General features: G+C 39.3%; 1 protein-coding gene across 1 annotated transcript in view; it reads right to left on the reverse strand.

Annotated features, from left to right (window-relative positions):
- Nucleotides 1-2,252: 2,252 nt before the first annotated feature.
- The window catches only part of LOC139728357 (lactadherin-like), a 34,615-nt gene continuing 15,653 nt past the window's right edge, over nt 2,253-21,214 (reverse strand). The window contains exons 2-10 of the mRNA XM_071639302.1: nt 20,473-20,658; nt 15,686-15,790; nt 14,286-14,390; nt 13,630-13,950; nt 10,821-11,122; nt 6,114-6,189; nt 4,097-4,311; nt 3,552-3,695; nt 2,253-2,396 (exon numbers count right to left, since the gene is read on the reverse strand). Of these exons, the coding sequence (XP_071495403.1) occupies nt 2,253-2,396; nt 3,552-3,695; nt 4,097-4,311; nt 6,114-6,189; nt 10,821-11,122; nt 13,630-13,950; nt 14,286-14,390; nt 15,686-15,790; nt 20,473-20,658 (1,598 nt within the window). The remainder of the gene's footprint in view (nt 2,397-3,551; nt 3,696-4,096; nt 4,312-6,113; nt 6,190-10,820; nt 11,123-13,629; nt 13,951-14,285; nt 14,391-15,685; nt 15,791-20,472; nt 20,659-21,214) is intronic.

A 21,214-nucleotide genomic window follows, 5' to 3' on the forward strand; every position in this document is an offset into this window, starting at 1 on the left:
CAAAGGTCAAAATTCTGTGTAGAAGTTTTGAAGCCCTCACCTAGTGCCATCACATAAAGCAAACGGAATCGAAATCGGGTAAGAAATGGCGAAGGAGTAGCATTTTGTAGCAAAATGTACAATACAGGTCAAAAATCAAGGTCAAAGGTCAAAGAAGTCAAAGGTCAAAATTCTGTGTAGAAGTTTTGAAGCCCTCACCTAGTGCCATCACATAAAGCAAACGGGATCGAAATCGGGTTAGAAATGGCGAAGGAGTAGCATTTTGTAGCAAAATGTACAATATAGGAATAAATCTACAACTATATATATATATATATATATATATATATATATATATATATTGCATGACCTTTCAATGGATTTCGGAGAACAATCATGAAAAGAAATGAGCTAAGTTTCAGTCAAATCCTTCAGAAGATAACTGTCCAATACCATTCTACTTCTTTTTAAGTCTCTTGACTGACCATTTTTATTTTGTTCCACATGTCATTTTGTGTTTGAATCATACTAAATAACATACAGAATACAACATATAATTATATTGTATGTTCAGATCCAGGAATTTACCATATCATTATCAATTATGCGAAATGCAAGAAACAATCATTTGTAAATCATAATGCATGAATAATTATATGATACTTCTAAAATCAAATGTACACTTCTTTAATACGATGTTTTACATTAAAGAGATCGTATAGTTTCGATTGAGACCTAACTTCAGGTTTTTAACATTTTTTGGTGAGATAATGAGAAATCTCTTATGAAATATCAAAGAGCATGTAATTCCATAAGGAATTCAACCTTCATTTTATTTAAATTGGTTTTTGAAATGGCTGAGATATCCAAAACAGAGCGATTCTAATAAAATGTGGGACCCAACTTTTATTACAATCGCTTTGTTTTACTTTGGTGGTTTGTCTTTTTAATGTTTCAGTCAATCCAAAACAGACTTTCATTAAATAAACTTTAAATTCCTCTTAGATGGTATGCTCTGTACTATTTTACAAGTGTTTTCTTGGTATCTCGCAAAAAAGTTAGAAGCCCAATTCTCATTTTCACCAGTATTGTATCCCTTTAAAATGAGTACGGCCAATTATTCACAAATATTTTTTTTTTTGTTTTTTTTTTGTTGTTGGTTGAAATACAGATAGTTATTGGCAAGGTAGTCAGTAATATTCAGATTATACGAAAGCATTTATATGATATATGCATACATGTAATGTATAATAGAAATATATGTATACATTGATAGACCAGAAAAACAACAATCATACTACAAAAAGATTCGCTTCCCCATTAAACAATTATTGTCTAACTCCCAAAAATCATTAATTAATTCAAAATTGTATTATATTACGATTATCATAATGTTTAGAATGACTTTTTGAGAAACATGCAAAGTGGTATAAAGTTTACTTTTTAGTTTTCTTAAAGGTTTAAGTAAGGCAGAGAAATCGCGCGCGCGCGTACACACACACACACATACACAAATGTCGTCAGAGCAGCTGTGAAGAAAATGTGAAAAAGTTATTATTGACATAATGGTAAGGATCTTCCATCATTCTTTAATTGCAAGTCTATTAATAAAGTATCACTGGATTTCTAACTGTTTTTCTTCAGCATGAGGCAACCTTGCTGTTAAAGATACTGACTAATTCTTAACTTTATGCTTTGATAAATGCAGTGATATCCCGTAAGATTCTTAATGTCTTTTTTTCAATATATTTTCCTTTGTCATTACAGATAATAATCATTATATGTCGTAAATATGTTTATCCTTATGCTTTTGTATTTGTTATTTTTAATTGTCAGCGGAAACATTTTGTTCCACACACAAAGTTCATTATGACTGACTAACATCTGTACCTATCCTGCTGGAAAGAACACAATGTCCCACAATGTGAAATACAACGTGAAACACAGTGTGAACACAATCATGTGAACACACCGTTAAATTCGAGCATTGCAACAGTGTGAACTCATCGTGAATCATCAATTCAAGCTGTACAACAGAAAATTAATTTGTGAATACCTTGTGATAAACCACACCACAGTGTGAAATGATCTTCACACTATTACGTTTTCACACAGTCGACTATGTCAACACAATGTGGAACACTGTGTTCTTTCCAGCACGGGTACATTCAAGACAACATTAACTCGTGACACGAGTACTGACGTTGGCAGACATGTGTTCCGATAAGAAAGTTGAAACTTAGTGTGAAGTGTCCTAAGTAGTTAGGTGGACATCATATCAAGAACCCAAGGACTTCGAATCGCATGGAGGCAAAATTCTTGTACGTATGTGCGTGAATCTTCACGTAACGAGCGTTGATTGGTGAGTCAAACAATGACGTCACGTGGGTATTGCGGTCAAAGTTCGCCGAAAAAATCTGAAAGATTCAACACACGTATAAGCATGGAATCACAATTCCGTCTATGCTGATAGTGATTATGATTTTGATTACAGTCATCATGGTGATGAAGATGAAATGTCAATATCAGTCATACACACACACATACAGATGTTTCCATGTGGTTGTAGTGACCTATTCAATTTGTTTACATTTTGAGTAAAGTGTCGACTTTTTTTCCTTTAAAATATCAAGATCCATGATGGTAAGGTTTCAGAACATCTTATCAAAACTCACATAACTTACATAATTACTTAAAAGAGGTAGAACATAAATCGACAGTGATTTACAAATTAATAAATTTCTGGGAAAAAATTAGTCCCTGAGCAGGTAAACCAATAAATCAAAATACTAGAGAATAATACACTAAACAAGTATGATGACAACATGAGAGGCTTACGTATTCCTGTGATGTAAAAAATCTAATTCTATTGCAATACTTCTTACTTCACTTGTGTAGAATTCGTGCACATACTCTTTTTGTTGTGCCTTTTATAACTTATCAAATCGAACATACTGTGAAGCTGCAATGTCAAATTTTCGTTCATAATGATTCGTTATGAATCGTATCCAATTTTGAAAACCTGTACCCTGTGTAACGAATTTACTGATGTCTAGATTCAAAAGTCTTAAGGTCTGATTTTATTCTTATTATTTTTCTTTTGGCCATGGTGACGTCGTCATGTGATCACTTTAGGGTATGAACAACAGACCGGTGTTTGAAATAATGACAAGGGTTCTGGTGCTGCCTACTTTCTGTTTTTTTTTTCCTTTAAGAGACAGACATGTTACAAAACAACTCTTTTTTCAGTGGATTATTCCATTAATTTACCGAGCACATGCAAGTGCCATTCAAAAAAATATGACCTAAATAGCAGGGCTTAAATCATTCCATTGTCTTGATCAAGATGGTCTAAGAAAAAAAAAAACTTGAAAACAACATTGGTTCTGCTGGTATTGAGACGTAATTTGAATTTAGTTGAAATGTTTTTGTTTGTTCTTTGTTTCAAACAAAGTTGGAACACCGGGAAAAAAATCATGCTCACATTGTTACGAACTTCCCGTGCGGACTTTGTGTACAATAACCAAGTTTATTCATCTTTTAGATGAAATATTGCTCGTGAAATTGCCTACCTGCCGTGTTCCGCATCTTGCCACAAAATGCCAACTGACGTCATCCAGTGACGTAGAAACGAAGATGGATGTCACCCAGTTGTTCCAGTGGTAGCTACCCTGAGTGATCACTCCGGTTACCGTGGCAGTCTGACCAATGTCAATCTGAGGATTACAAAATTATAACGAACTTTTTGATTTATTTGTTTGTTTGTTTGTTTGCTTGCTTTCAAGGTCCTGTTTACCTTCGGGAGCAGTGATTTAAAAAGTATTCAAAATATCACATTTGATGCATTGTGTAGGTGAGGTGTATCACAAAACATCTTACCATCCATCCGACTGCGCGTCATTTCGTCAATCTTGTTGTAGTATATTATATAATGGTGGCACCTACACTTGAAGGATAAGAAACCGAGGAGAGAAAGGCATAACAAGCTAAGGTTTTGTTGCGTGTTTTGATTGGGTACATGCGATGGAGGTTCAACGCTTGAAATAAAAAGAAATAAAGGTAAAGAGGGTTCCTTATTTGAATAAACTTAACATAGACAACATTATTTTTTTGTCACCTTGACCCATGGATCCGAGTCACTAGAATCAGCGGTCCAGGACCCACCGTCTGGTCCAGGTACCATGAGGTCGAGTCTGCCGTTCGTGACCCCGTAGAAATTTGTCTGACCGTTGTAGGTGGACGAGCTTGTAAGCCGGTCATCTGGAATACTGCCGTCCCCCACACCAAGGGGATCACCACGTTCTACCTTGCATCCTTCATCATCAAATGACGCTAAGAAGAGAGACAGGCAAATCATGTATCAGAGGTTGGCCCTATGCGAAAAGGACTTGTGATATTAAAGTGTATCCTATGTTTCTAAAAAAGGGATATTGAACTCGTTAAAATCCATGAATACGTTCACATGACTTTGTCAATATGAGGGAATTATGGGATTGAAGTGCACTCCCAATTTAAGAATCCGTTATTGAAGTGAGTTTAATACTTTCCCTGCAACTGAAACAATACGGATTCAAATGGAAAATGAGATATCTTATAACTAATTAATGAAATAACGACGGAAAATCGCATAAGAATGACAATTAAAAGACACACCTGCAGACCAAAGGATTGTGTTTTAGTTGACTTGACGGACGAATAAAACATACCAAGATTGCTGTGTATAGGACCATAGCCACGGAGTTCGAGCCTGACTGCCATCTCATTGTTGAAAGTTAAGGGTTGAAACCGGATATATTGACCCTTGATCGGTGATTGAAAATAGTGCTTGACAGGAGTGGTAGAGTCGAAGTTTCCCGGGAACACCTTAAAAAGTTCATGAAGTCATTTCAAACCGTCAAAAAATGAATAAAATAACGCCAAGTAGTTCTAATTGTGCATGTATATAATAAATTATGTGACCGTACATCACAAAACGAACAAAAAGTCGCACCCCTTGCTTTTACGTGAGGACTCAAAAAAGGTGAAACGGGTCAACTAAGTCAATATTAAGTTTTTCATATTTTCTGTAGGGGCTACCCTTCTTCTACATTATTCTTAAGGTGCTGGATCATAAAATGAATGGGAAAGTGCATTTCCAGCAGTTTTTCTACATCCCTTGTTTGTATAGTTAAATCAGGTATGTCTTAGAGGCCTCTTTTTATTTCTTGATAATCATTTGCACACTCTTCACTTTCAAGTCTGATAACTTTTGGAGGAATAATGCTACTGCTTTGAAAGTTAGCATTAATCTTGAACAGAATGTGTTAATAGAACATTCTTAATTTCAATTCATTCTGATAATCTCTTCATTGTTGTTCATTGCAGTGTCCCATTCATTGCACAGCTGGCACGGTTTGGTAAAGATTAAGCTATTGAATAGACAGACAGACCTCCTTTCTCGGTTCACACTTTTCCAGAGTGTGTGCTTTCTTTCCAGTAGTCCATTTTAGAGTCCATTTTAATTGAGCTATACATCATTTTAAAGCTTAAGCCCCTTTTACACTTTCACGGATCGCATCACGGATGACCACGGATCGTCAATCCGGGATCATCCGTACTGTTTCCGGCATGACCGTGTTGACTCCGTGAAGTCATCCGGCATTATCCTTGATCATCCGGAATGTCCGCGGAAAAAATTAAGCTTGCTTAATTTTTCATCCCGGACATCACGGATGAAAATCAATACGAACTCTTCCTTGTTGGCACCGTCTACTCCGTGTTGCTTCCGTATTCCTTCCTTGAAGTCACCGGCTATTCCGTGTTGCCTCCGGACTCATTCCGGGACAATCCGTGAAGACATCGGGACGTCCGTATTAGCATCTGCTCCATCCGGGATGAAAAATTCGTGTATTTTGCCAGTACAAGCTCATGAAGTCCATTAAATTTGCTCACATCTCCCTCCATCAGTACAGCCAGCAACCCCTCATACTCTCTTCGTATAATGGTCGCCTGAAAAGCTTCAGTAACCCAAACACATTTCCTTGAAGTTGTTTTTTTTTTGTATGCGTGTTTTGTTTTGTTTTGCTTTGTTTTGCTTTGTTTATGTTATGATGTTCCCGCAAAATGAGAGTTTGCAATAAAGAGATTTGCCTGACGTCGACAAGCCGAGGCATACGTGGGCTGCTGTAGATTTTCTGATGTGCTTGTTATTAGCTCTGGAGGCTTGTCGCCCTAGAATGATAAAGTATCAAAAGCAAAAGTAAATGTCATCTTTCAACATTTTAGGGATATCCGTGTAAAGACCGCGAAGGGACCCAGTTGCACCCGTGCTCTTCCTTGATATGGCCGTGTTAGCTCCGTATCGTTTCCGCTGTGGTCCGCGTTCGTTCCTTGTCTGTCCGTGTAGGCACCGTACTTGTCCGTGTAGCCTCCGTATTTGTCCGTGTAGACATCCAGTCGGCATCGTATTCACACCGGCATTGAGAGAAAAATCGATATTTTGCATGCCGGAACACCACGGATGACGATCCGTGGTCATCCGTGAAGCAATCCGTGAAAGTGTAAAAGGGGCTTTAGAGTCTTCTCCTTCAGAATCTTTCTTAACTACAAATCCATGTCTGGCGACTTTTTGTTGGTTTTATGATGCAGGGTCACATATTGTCGTCGAAGATCATTAAAAGCAAAGAAAGCAATTTATTATGCTGTGTTGTCGGTTCCAATTTCCCTCCTTTTGTCTATTTTACGTAAGAGTAATTCACGTTAAAGTCGGACGATCGTCATCCCTAATAATACGTAAACTCCCGAACGACCGAAGTTTGTACATGCAATTGCGCAATGCCAGACTCGGTGCTATATCCATAAACGTGTGGGACAATGCTGCCACTGAGACATGTGTGTGTGCGTGTGTGTGTACGCATCATACACAAAGATTGTGACCGCGAGCGAGAGAGAGGCCAGAAGACGCGTGGATTTTTTGGCCTCTCTTCATGCGCATAGGCACTGAGAGTGTGCGTCCATTCGGAAGCTCTCGTGGCTCGCTCGGACAGCCATTTTGGGTCAGGAGATTTGTAGCACACAGGCCCGTAGCCAGGATTTTTCAAGGGGGGGGGGGTGCGGTCACTAAAAAAACGGACCTTCGGTACCAATACCAATGATGACACACACACACACACACACACAATTATATATATATATATATATATATATATATATATATATATATATATTCTTTGGACGACCGAACTACAAAAGTTGTATAAGAATTTGCGCGCGAAGCGCGCCGCAAATTGTGAATTTTGACTGTTTTAATGACGTTTTAAAGTCTCGAGGAATTTTGTATTTTTGTCTGTTGCATGCAATCGCGTTACGGTATTTCATCTAGGAAATAGTAAAAACTCATTTTGCCAGGAAGTTGCAAAGTTTAATTGTGTTCGAGACTCTGCGCGCGTAGCGCGCCGCAAAATTGAGAATAGTGATTTTCCTGGTGTTGTTTTAACTTTTATTTTTTCTATTGTATACCCGCGTTAGCAGGCCTGAAGCCAGGATTTTTAAAGGAAGGGGGGATGGCGTTAATTAACAAAACGGTCCTTTGATACTGTCCCGGGAGGGGTAGCGACAATTAAAAGGTGGACGCCATGCTCATACATGGACTTTCAAAATGGCCCTAAACGAGTAATGATCATATGATTTTCTCGGGCCTTAAAAACAAGTATTCCTTAAATGTTTCCTGCACCCTAAAGAAGTACTTCATCATGATTGAACAATATACCATTTTCCCAAATTTCGGCCTTTTTGATACCCTTTGATTATATACGCTCGTACATCACACTTTCCATTCCGTGAGAAAAAACGACCCCTATTACGCGTTCTCTTTAGCGAGTATGGTCACGGTGTCCACCTTTCAGTTGGAGTTTTCCATCCCATTGGATGCTGTTTGGAAGATGAAACATTCACTTTACTATACAGTATATCTGCCGTTGGTATATGCGAGTTTGTCAAAAACGAAAATAAATGAAATTTTTTAAACAAAATGAATTGTAAATGTGAACCATTTATATTTTGCCTCCTTGTGGTAGGATATTTCCAGCATTTCCGAACTTTCAAATAATCATTTTAGATTTAATAATATTAAAGGTAGTAGATCCGATTCGCAAACATCTCCAATATCAGTCAAATGTCATATTAACCATCATGCTAAGAAGGTTTTCTTTCTGAAATTTGGAGGTCAGTGAAATTCAAAAATTAAACATCCGTTAGCCATTGGAAGAAGTTGAGTGCAAATTCAGACCTCAGGCTTAGTGCTCAGATGTTTTCCTATTTGATTTGATCTGTCTTACTGTGCACACTAAGATACATGCTGGAATGGTTATTTCTTATTTATTAAATTATAGTAGCATATTTGGTTACTAGCTGTCTCTAGGCATTTTCGAATTTGGGCTGCAAAGAGATCCACTACCTTTAAGTTAGAAGAGAGATAAGTAAATAATGATAAAATAAACAAACAAAAAAGAATTAGTTTCTTTTGTAATACTATCTGACAAACTTTTTACTTTACCATTTTACTTCATAGCTCAGCACTTTCCATTCTCTCTCATACCCTCTTACCCATAACATTTAAATGAAATACAACTAAAATGAGTTTGCGTGCCTGCATAATACTCTTTGGAAATATTATAAGTGAAAATGTTCTTAGGTTTTGGCTCACTTTAAAATGAGAACCAATAGAACTGTCACAACATGAGAAAATGTATAAGTAATAATCAACACTACATTTCCGAATTTGGCCTGCAAAGAAATCCGCTACCTGTAAGTTAGAAAAGAGATTAGTAAATAATGATAAAATAAACAACAAAAAAGAATGAGTTTCTACCGCCGTATCCAGAACAGAGCCTGAAACGGTGCAGGCTCAAGAAATCGTTTGTACTAATACGTCTTGAAGTACTGTGTGATACTGTTGACTCAGACTTCTACAAAGCTGTAAGTGAGAAGTTTAACCCAATCCGGCTCATTACCTGTGTTTTTATGAAAAATATGAATAAGTGTGTGTTTAAAAGCATTAGATTATGCACGGAGATCGTACAGTTACTTGATAGATGATCTTTTCTCGAATGTTGGTACTAGCAAAAGGGCTAGAAAAAGCAGCTGTTATAATTCGTTAGGCATGCATAATGGCCCAATGATTGTTACAAGAGAACTGGAGTAAGACAGGCCTTTCATTTTGTTTTGTCTCTCCTGATCGTTCGTAAGAAATGCTAATTCATGACCACCTTTTCACAATTTGATTGGAGCATGCATTCATAATGGAAAATAGTTGACATAATAATCTATCCCCAGGCATTATCATGCCAACATGTACTTATATATACATGTACTATATCTTTGTGAGACGTAGATATAAAATGTCTCAGGTTTTCGATTATAGTAATTTCGAGGAAATTTCTTTAATTTTTATCATATATGTAAACTTGAGGCTATTAGATTTTCATCCACTTACCTCTGTTCCTGTGAAAAAATGCAATTGTCAACCTCAATGTCATCCACGAATCGCACGTACTCGGGCGGCCAGTGGAAAAAAAAAAACACCGGTCACACGCGCCAAGGGCCATGGCATGCAGTGCCAATATAACAATAGCTCGCACAAATTGATACATAACATTTGTGTTTGTGTGCATGGGGACGATCCGATGGTTCATACAACAAAAGGGTTTCGTACAATTATTTTTAACATTGTTAAACGTACTCTTCCACATTTACGTAGCATATAATGTGTCTTTATATTTATTTGGATTGTTATCTTGAGAATTGCTAAAAACCGTTATTATGAAAAAGTGGACCTTTCAGAATTTGGGGGGGGGGGGGTGCGTACGCACCCGACGCACCCCCCTGGCTACGGGCCTGGCACAGAACTCTTGTAGTCTAGAGTGTTGTTCGCTGACCCATTGAGCCAGCACTATTCTCATTCGGGGTCACTACATTTGATACAGAATGGGGGAGGCAGCGTGTTGCGTTCGTCTGCGTGCCACACAAACCACTCGCCACGATTGTATGGCTTTAAGAACTATGTAATATCAATGCTTGTGACTAGTGACCTGACACATTTTTACGTGTCTATCAGTGGTAGGAGAGTTTTCCGCAATAGTAGAGTATGTATGATTTCTTTTTTTTTCGTTTGTGATAACTGGTCTTGTTTTAACCTTTCTAATAAGCCCCTTGATGTTTAAAACTAAACCAATCAAACAATGCTACACAGGACAATAGTAAAGATGGCTGTGTCGCGGAGCTTATTATGTCGGGGCATGGCAATATAGCACACCACACTTTCAACTGTTTAATGGGGATTCGACTCTAAATACCGCCAAGTGTTGGATAAGTTTTATCCATGACCCCCCCCCCCCTCTCTCTCTCTCTCTCTCTCTCTTGATCTGTCTATCTCTGCAGGTGTGGAAATGATTGCTTGGCAACGCTTTTGTAAATAGTTTTATGATTATCTCTATGTTAGTTTCGTGACTGGTTAATAGTGATTAAAGCTTTGTCAGGATAGTTACAATTGCTATAATGAAGCAGCTTTCATTTTAATTTCATCATCATTATTGTTATTGACTGTTGTATCTGTTGTTCTTATAGCCATGCTATACCACCCTCCATACATCATTGTCTTTTTTTTTTAAACAGAACTTCACCAGATTTAAAAAAAAAACCTCAAATTTTCTCTGTCTCTAATTATCTGTCCTTATGAAACTTTACAACGCTCCGCATTCCATGGTTAACACAAGCTTTAATGAACTTTGCTTTGACAAGCTTAAATGAACATTGTTTTGCATGAATGTCCTTTTTGCGATATGACTAGCATGCTGAGAGCTTACCATGTTGCTCCCCGTCAAAGGGTCTGTGTACTGATTCCACGTGCTGCCGTCAGTGCTGAACGAAATAGCGTACGACGTCACAAACTTTTTCGATCCTCCCCTTCCCTGCGTGATAATTCCCGACACGAGGTACGTCGACAGCAGATTCACCTGTAGCCATTCGGACGACGAGGAGGTTGACGGTTTCCAGGCAGACGTCCCATTGAGACGAGCCTTGTTGGCGCAGGCCGAGTTGGTGGAACACGAAGATGCAGTCAGACTGGAATCGGGGAGGACACCACTCTGCAAACCAAGCTCAAACCCTGGTGTCCAGCAGGAACTAACTGTATTACGTCATAATAATCATGGCAGTACTGATGATGATAGATCATAGTATTAATCAATTATTGTTAATGATAATGCGACAACCAAGATGAAATGCAATAATAACAATTGAATTGAAAATGATAGTAATGGGAATGATAATTGTTAGTGATAATGATAATACAGGTAAGAAGAGAAGAATGACACAAATTATCATCCAAAATTTTCATTACAGCGATGACATAGTGAAGTAAGAATATTAGCAATACTAAGGTATAGACTTTGACATCAATTCACGCTGGATACCCGTTCTAGTATCTATGTTTTGAAACTAAAGATAACCTATGCTCCTTCCCACCCTAGTTTCAGACCAATTCAAGTTAATATCCAATTCAGATCTCCCCACGGTGAACCACTGAATTTCACCTTGAATCACCGGTAAATTAATTGTGTAATTAAATGGTGGCTACCGCAGATAATCACTTTCATACTGACGAGAATGGTTCAATGAATTGGTACCTTATTAAGACATGCATGGCAAACCGGCCGACCTGTAGCACGGTTTATGTATTTTTACATTATGGCGCAAGCAATTTGCGTCGGGCTCCGGAATTAGATTCATTATGAATTCGTTCGTGCTTACTAAAGCGGAGATGGAGCTTTTTATGATTTAACTGATGTGTCCGATTCAACACAGACGATTTAGAAAAAAGAAAAATCCATTCGAAGCTGTACAGTCGAACACCAGTCAGCGATTGTGAGTTAAAGGAGACCTCCAGATTATTTTCATATTTTTACATTTGAACAACTATAAATTAGTTATACTCAGTACAGAGTTGCAGAATTTATATTCCTTGGGACGAGGAATAAGAATGTTTTCAAAATTCATACAAATTGCAATTAACAAGGATGATGACATGGCAGCCTTACCATACATGTAAATATGCATGAGTTGGTACTCAAGGAAGCAGAGAAAAAGAAGAAGGCATGCATAGATTCTACACAGGTGAACTTGATAAGCAAGCGGCAATGTACTGGTATTACACACCTACATTTGAGAGATATGTGAGGCTCCTATGTCAGCAACACTGTTCAGTGTAATTTGTCAAAGATTTTTCTGAGTTTTGGTTTCTCTGCTCAAGGACCACAATAAATTCTACGGATCTATACATGGAGCTGTTGATTAATGTACTACATTTTGTGAAATTATGAAAATCGTCTGGAATGCCCCTGTAATGCAGTAAACCTAAAGACACAGTGTGTTTTACTCTATATTCCTAAACGTACGTTTGGGTAGTAGAACATTACATTTGAAAGTTACAGGGTCTGCACACTGACAAAACTGACAAAAATAACAATAACAGGAAACAAAACACGATTTTTGATGTTTTGTTTTCATTTCGCACATGTTTCACCTTAACAACCTTTCACTATATGGCATTCATCTGGTAACCACTTTCCTATTTCTTCAGTGGTTACAATGATATCGACAACTGGAGAGTAAAATCTCCAAAATTCATTCGGTGTTTTTCTCCGCCCTGTGTGGAGTGTCACAGCAGGAGATTCATTGTGTGCACCAAGTGAAAATTGTGGATTTCATGAAACTTGTTTGCAATGAGTATAAACGTGAAAATATTTTTAGCACCTCCGATTGGAGCAGCTTAATTAAAATACTTATACTTACTAATCTGTCATTTAGATAAAAGAATCATTCGTCCAGATAAACATCGTAGGGTTTGCCTTCCACTTCAAAACCAGAAAAAAAGATGATAATATTGATTAGAATAATAATAATAATAATAATAATAACAATAATAATAATAACTAATAAGGTCTTATTTATCCAGGATAGCCTCTTCAGTGTTGCCACTGCCCTACCAGAGGGCCCTGTCATTATTATTACCCCATGCAGCGTTGCCAGGTACCCATTTATACACCTGGGTCGAGAGGGACATGGTGGGTAAAAACGTCTTGTCCAAGGACGTAAGCACTGGGTGGGACTCGAACTCGGGTCCTCCGATTGGGAGTCGGGAGTCTTATCAACTATGCCACAGCACCCCCACTATGCATGGCCGGCGCAGCCGTTGGGGCCTTGGGGGCTCGCACACTTTTTGTGCACCATACAAAGGAATACATAAGGTGTCATCACTTTGGGCCCCCACACTTTTTTTGACCCGGAAGTACGTAAGTGGCACTAAAGTAGAAATAGATAGGGATCTTGATCTTGAAGTATGGCGGCGGTAAGGTTATTTTTTTTTTTCTCTGAAGATTGTTGTTGTTTGTTTGTTTTTTTTTTTTGGCTTGTTAGCTCATGAAACCCAGAAGTGGGCCCCCACACTTTTAAAAACACTGCGCCGGCCCTGCTATGAATAACAATGATAATCTAAAAATTATCAGCATTGGGATAATAATTGTAATATTGATAATAACAAATATGTGGTAATAATTAGGATTGCATGATTACAGTGACAATACATTTATTTATACGAAAAAAAAACATGCTTACCATTACAGCACTTTATCCCAATGGTTTCTTCAAGTCCCACTGTTTTTCGCTCTTCGAGTAGATAACAGTCCGTGATGTTCGCTGCTTCCGGGGGGCAAGTGAACACGCCCACTCCGCTGACATCGTCGCCGGAGTAACTTCCCATGAGAGTGCTGTACACTGCCTTGAATCCCAGATGGCTGCATACCAGTCGCGACGCATTTACCGTCCATCCCTGGTGGGACGGCAGCAATAGATGACTCGGATTGGAATGAGTTGCTATGGCAACATACCCTTCAGCGTCCATTCCTCCTAGTACTTCTGCGTGATGAATAAAGCCGTCTGATTGAAGGAATAGTGAGAGGAACATATTGAAGTAACACTCAGAAAAGACAAAAATGAAATCGTAAGACCCTTGGTGACGAAAATGTTTAGAGTCAATTGCTGTAAGTTCTGATTCATCCAGGTAACGTCCCTTAAAGGTACAAAATTAGATCATTTTCACTGGACTTACTGTTTTGATTCCGAGAACGGTTTCACGTCCAATCCTGAACGCTTCATCAGCTCGTCTGATTTGTTGGCAGGAAGGCGTCGTGGCCAATCGGCGCAGACTCTCTCTCTCTCTCTCTCTCTCTCGACGTTATCGTCGAGGAATTCTCTGGATGACAGACCTATACATCCGGGAGTGGTTGTGTCGCAGTACCCCAGGGAGGGGTTTTCGGAGTTGAAGTAGTCGGCGTCCCGGACCTCCTTCTCGAACAACCGAGGCTCATTGTCTAAGTCTGACATTTTTGGCAGTGAAGTTGTGATTGCCGGTCTTCAGGTGGGAGAGGATGCCAAATTGCTGCCTAATGTGCGTGGTCTTCGATGTGTCACTAATGTAATTCTCTTGGCAACTCTGTCCCTGGCAGCGTATGGCGTAGGCAACGTTGCTTCTTTTTTCCATATATTTTGAATGGACAGATTTCTGTTTGAGCGTGTAAGCCGATTTGAAGTAGACAGGAATCCGGTTACCTGAAAGAATCCATTGGACTGACTCCGACAATAACGTCGCTAGTCCGATTGTGCCGATTGGCAGAGACACCTTCCCGCCATCAAATCAGAACAGCCGATGAAGCGTCCAGGATCGGACGTGAAACCGTTCTCGGAATTAAAACTATAAATCCAGTGGATTTCACATTATTTTGTACCTTTACTCAAGTATTCATAGCTTGTACAGTTTGATGAACCGCGCATTCCTTTTATAGTAATAAATTGCAGTGTGCACTACATGCAGTACTCTTCACATAGAGAAAAAGATGGGAAGACATCAATCGGGAATAGCCCACTGATATTTGGTTAAATTATCTGGATATATCATAAGCCCATTCAGCTATTCAAACCTGTACAAATAGGTGAATTCGTCGCTCCGCCACAAAGCACACGTTTTATGAGGATTTTGAACGCATTTTCCAGCACAGATTGAATGTCAGCACATTGTGAATGAGATGCTGTGAGCTCCGTACAGAAGGCAGTAATGTGTGTGGTACGATCTAGGGCGGCGTAAATGTTTCAAAGAAATTTGATGATCATAGATTATAAGAAAATCATTTCTTATAAGAGATAAACGTAGACAGGTCGAGTCTGGCTTATGCCATGAGCAAATCAGGAAAGCAGAAGATGTCACGGAGGGCGTTGTTTGGTGGCAGGTTGTCAATGACGTCTAAAATGATCTCGAACTAAGCGATAGACGAAGTAGAAGAAGTATCAGATGACGAAGGCGAATAACATAAAATCTAATGTTATCTCCACCTATTCGTCTTTATACGTAATTTTGAATGTACTCCTTCATTGCGTCTGTTTCCAAATTGGGGGTCAGTTCAGTAAATGTTGCTGTTGGTGTTTTGGTCTTGTGTTTGTTTGTTTGTTTGTTTGTTTGTTTGTTTGTTTGTTTGTTTGTTTGTTTGTTTGTTTGTTTGTTTGTTTCTTTGTTACTTTCTTTCTTTCTTTCTTTCATTCTTTCTTTTGCTTAATGTTGAGGGCATTAGAAATGAAAAAAAAGACAGAAAAAACAAGCAGTAACCCACTCTCTATTTACCGAATGCACACGTAACGCCTTGATATCCAGTAGGACAAGTGCAACTGAAGCCTTCCATAGTCTCTGCACACGTCCCTTCATGCTGACACGGGTTTGACAAACAGGCTAGGATGGGGGAAGAGAGAAATGGAAAACAACACAAAGACCGATTATAGTCTGATTCTGTCCAGATAGTATTTTCTTGAAGTAAACAACAACTTTTCAGAGCAAAATCATCAACAACTGTGGTAATATTTCTGATGCTACTGATGCTGCAATAAGCAAAAAAAAAAAAAATACCTGTAAGAGATTGTAATACTTGCTGTAGGTATGAGATAATGATAATGGAATAGCAATACTTTTAAGGAAACAAAAATCGTCGTTATGATAATGATACGAGTTTTGTACCCATGTTAACCTATGGTATCATTCAGTTTTAATACTGCTCTTGGAGAAGCTCACGGAGGCCCTACACGTAAGGCTTACAAATGTACGAACATTATTTATTGCACGTTGGTGGAGCAGAATCAGTATCCCCTATCTTCTACAGTAAATGCCCGTCCAAATAATTCACATTTTTTCTTGACTAAATCGGAATGAACGGAAGCGTAACTCTTATCTGTTTGCAAGGACATACTTACACACGTACGCCCACACACTCACAATACACTTAGATACACAACAAATTTGACATCTACACTAACAGTTTACTGTGAGTAAGCATTCAGCGGGGAAACGGGAGGGGGAAAAAGCCACACACTTGAAAGCAATACCAAGTAGAAGTATTCCCAGCTGAGTACCCTCTCAAGTTTTGTTTGCCGCCCTCTACTGACAAAAATCATTGTCATTACCATGCCCTTTGCAGTAACAGCTATCGTGGGTCCGGCTTCCTACACATCGAAGAAAATAATACACAGAACATGGATCGACCCAATTAGAATGATCAAAGCCGTGACCACGATATTCCATCAGTGCTGTCAATATGTCATTAGATATTTGATAAATGAAATAAGCCATCGCAGCGAAATGAAGCGAGGAAAAGTAGGACGAAGTATACGACAAAATTGAACAATAGGTGATATTGTGATATTTAATTCATCCATCCACTTTAACTATTGGAATTTCAGCCTATCCACTTTATTTCCTTTAGCCACTTACTAGCTCTGTGTTAAAGATGAATTTCGTTCTGAAGCATTATCTTTTTCTTTGAGGGTCATGCAAAATTTCATGTCATTTCTCTTGGCACGTTTGTTATGTTATAAATGGACGGTATTATTTGAAATATATATATATATATATATATATATTGGACTCTATGTTGGGAAAATAATTGATTTAGCAGTCAAAAAAAAATAACAGCTGCTGTTTATTTTGTTTTCATGTTAATGTCGTTGTTAACCTAAACCTGATATTGAATGAAATTCAAATAAAGAATGTCATAAAGCAAAAATTGTGTGTGTGTGTGTGTGTGTGTGTGTGTGTGAGAGAGAGAGAGAGGGTGCGTGTGTGTGTTTTTACGTCTCATTTCATTATCACATATTTTTTATTCCTCTGGGAGTGGGTAGGGGAAGGGGAAGGAGAGTAAATTGATGCTCCAAGATGCCATCATGTAGATTTTACGACTTGAATGCAGTTCTATCAACTGAAGGTTTTTTTTTTTTTTTTTTTTTTTTTACGGCAAAGTATTATAGTTATTAAAATGGAGTCAGTGAATTAAGCAAGACTTTGGTAGAAGTCATCAGTGACATGATGTGAAATAAAGAATAATTCGTTCAGTAATTACAAGAGGCATGCAACTAGAGTACAGGACAAAGAAAGACAGTAAATAACATACAAGGGAATTTCACGTAAACACTTGTTTAGCATTAGGCGATCAAAAAAGATGCAATCCAGCACAACACGATAAAAGTACTAATTTCAGCACTCGTATACAACAAGTTAACACGTACTACAGTACTTCACAATGACTCTTAACTTGCTTCACGAGGTTAGAGAAAAAATATAACAGATAGAGTTTATAACAGAAAACATGAAAACAATCTGCTCATCTCCTCCTAGAGAAGAGGGAATCTATACAAACACGAATTATCCAGGGTTATGTGAAAATTAATTTGTTGGGGAAAAAAAATTAATAAGTGTGAGCCAAAAAAACTCACGATAATCGAGATATTATCAAATCGATGAAATAGTCAGTTGATTGATGAAAAACAGTCATGTAAGTTTTTTGTTTTTATTATCTTCAAATCACCCCTTTTCTCGTGCAATACGAATGAATCAATGATAATCTGATCATACAGAGTACTCTCCCTGAACCACCCCTCGATCCTCCATATTACTGCCACCCTGTTTAATTTCTTCATTCTTCATCTCCTTCCCGCACTTTCTGTCCCCTATCTCCATCTTCTCCCTCTCTCAAAGCTCCTTCATCTCTCCTTTATTTCCTCTCTCTCTTCTATCTAACTCCTCCTTCTCTCCCCTATCTCCTCCTTCACCTTTCCTCCTCTATGCCTCTCTTCTATTCTCTATCTCCTCCTTCTCTCTCAAAGCTCCTTCATCTCTCCTTCATCTCCTCCCTCTCTTCTATCTAACTCCTCCTTGTCTCCCCATCTCCTCCTTCACCTCTCCTTCTCTATGTCTCTCTTTTATTCTCTATCTCCTCCTTCTCTCTCAAAGCTCCTTCATCTCTCTTTCATCTCCTCCCTCTCTTCTATCTAACTCCTCCTTCTCTCCCTATCTCCTCCTTCACCTTTCTTCCTCTATGTCTCTCTTCTATTTTCTATCTCCTCCATCTCTCTTCCATCTCCTCCCTCTCTTCTATCTAACTCCTCCTTGTCTCCCCATCTCCTCCTTCACCTTTGCTCCTCTATGTCTCTCTTTTATTCTCTATCTCCTCCTTCTCTCTCAAAGCTCCTTCATCTCTCTTTCATCTCCTCCCTCTCTTCTATCTAACTCCTCCTTCTCTCCCTATCTCCTCCTTCACCTTTCTTCCTCTATGTCTCTCTTCTATTTTCTATCTCCTCCATCTCTCTTCCATCTCCTCCCTCTCTTCTATCTAACTCCTCCTTGTCTCCCCATCTCCTCCTTCACCTTTCCTCCTCTATGCCTCTCTTCTATTCTCTATCTCCTCCTTCTCTCTCAAAGCTCCTCCATCTCTCTTCCATCTCCTCCCTCTCTTCTATCTAACTCCTCCTTCTCTCCCTTATCTCCTCCTTCACCTTTCTTCCTCTATGTCTCTCTTCTATTTTCTATCTCCTCCATCTCTCTTCCATCTCCTCCCTCTCTTCTATCTAACTCCTCCTTCTCTCCCTTATCTCCTCCTTCACCTTTCCTCCTCTATGTCTCTCTTCTATTCTCTATCTCCTCCTTCTCTCTCAAAGCTCCTTCATCTCTCCTTCATCTCCTCCCTCTCTTCTAACTCCTCCTTGTCTCCCCATCTCCTCCTTCACCTCTCCTTCTCTATGTCTCTCTTTTATTCTCTATCTCCTCCTTCTCTCTCAAAGCTCCTTCATCTCTCTTTCATCTCCTCCCTCTCTTCTATCTAACTCCTCCTTCTCTCCCTATCTCCTCCTTCACCTTTCTTCCTCTATGTCTCTCTTCTATTTTCTATCTCCTCCATCTCTCTTCCATCTCCTCCCTCTCTTCTATCTAACTCCTCCTTCTCTCCCTTATCTCCTCCTTCACCTTTCCTCCTCTATGTCTCTCTTCTATTCTCTATCTCCTCCTTCTCTCTCAAAGCTCCTTCATCTCTCCTTCATCTCCTCCCTCTCTTCTAACTCCTCCTTGTCTCCCCATCTCCTCCTTCACCTCTCCTTCTCTATGTCTCTCTTTTATTCTCTATCTCCTCCTTCTCTCTCAAAGCTCCTTCATCTCTCTTTCATCTCCTCCCTCTCTTCTATCTAACTCCTCCTTCTCTCCCTATCTCCTCCTTCACCTTTCTTCCTCTATGTCTCTCTTCTATTTTCTATCTCCTCCATCTCTCTTCCATCTCCTCCCTCTCTTCTATCTAACTCCTCCTTCTCTCCCCATCTCCTCCTTCACCTTTGCTCCTCTATGTCTCTCTTTTATTCTCTATCTCCTCCTTCTCTCTCAAAGCTCCTCCATCTCTTCTTTATCTCCTCCCTCTCTTCTATCTAACTCCTCCTTCTCTCCCCTATCTCCTCCTTTCCTCCTCTATCTCCTCCTTTTCTCTCAAAGCTCTCCATCTCTCTTCTATCTCCTCTCTCTCTGCACCATCTCCTCCTTCTCTCTTCTTTCTGCTCCTTCTCCCACATCACTCTTTCTCTCCCTTAGTCCTCCTTCGGGAGAGGGGGCGCCCCGCCGGTGTTCCCCCCTCCTGGATCCGCTACTGTGATGTCAGAATCTTTGCTATAGCTTGTGTTAAAAACAGGTGCAAGACATGGCACCAGTGGTGTACGCATTATACTTGAGCCAGGTGAGATTTTTTTTTTTGGTACTCTAGCTAGCTTCTTTTTGAGAGTTCTCACGAGATCCTCCTTAAATGTTTCGTAAGATTTTTTTTTTTCGGGGTCATCCCTCGAGACCGACCCCCCCCCCCCCCCCAAAAAAAAAAAAAAAAAAAAAAAAAAAAAAGGTACACGACTATGATACAGCACATGAGTTTTACATTACAATATGGGGCGTAATGTGTCGGTCTTGTGGGCCTTGTTTGCTCGTAGACTATCGTGGACGGTATAACTCGTGGACTGCATGACTCATGGGCTGTGTGATTCGAGGGCTGTATGATTCGTGGATGTCGGTCTCGTGACGTGCACCCATATTTTTTTTTTCAGGTCCATTTCCGTACTTGCCTGGCGGCGCGCACATGTATCTGGTAGAAGGCAGGACATCTTTCAGCTCCGGAGGGACAGCCAAACGATGTTCTTGCTCTGACGGTAACAGCTTCATAAGATATTGAATCATTTCGCCATTCTCGCCCCGCATCTCTGGGCAGGACGTCTGAGAGATGAAAGGGCATTGCTCCTCAGACGGCTCCCCTACGAGGAAATGACAATAGTGACTTTTTTGACACTGAATAATATTATTTTTTAGACTAAGGACTTTGAAAATAATCGATTGTAAAGTGCCTTATTACATGCACAGGACGTTTCACACACTGTAAATAAATGTAGAAATTTGTTATACTATGAACAAACCATCCGCAACGCGTCACCTGATAAAGGTCCAGCAGAGAGAGAGAGAGAGAGAGAGAGGGAGAGAGAGAAAGAGAGAGAGAGAGAGAGGGAGAGAGGGAGAGAGGGAGAGAGGACAGACTGATTTTGTCTAAAATCACTAAAATCACATACGATGCCTGTCGGGTATAATGAACCTCTAGCTCCAGTGATCGAAGCTTCCTTTATAAACACTTTGTTACATGGGTTACACAGCTCCCCTACCAATTCCCTAATGAAATGAAATAAGTATTAATAAAGGGTTCAACAACGCATCCACCGTCATTTTATTTGCCACACTGCATGACCATGATATTTATTACAATTTTTAGAGATATAATTATCATTATCTCGTGTATGTACAGCACTGCAGTATGTACGC

This window comes from Diadema antillarum, unplaced genomic scaffold (genome assembly GCF_040938485.1).
Source record: "Diadema antillarum isolate AM-2024a unplaced genomic scaffold, OU_Dant_1.0 seq00000175_RagTag, whole genome shotgun sequence".
Taxonomy (NCBI): Eukaryota; Metazoa; Echinodermata; class Echinoidea; order Diadematoida; family Diadematidae; genus Diadema; species Diadema antillarum.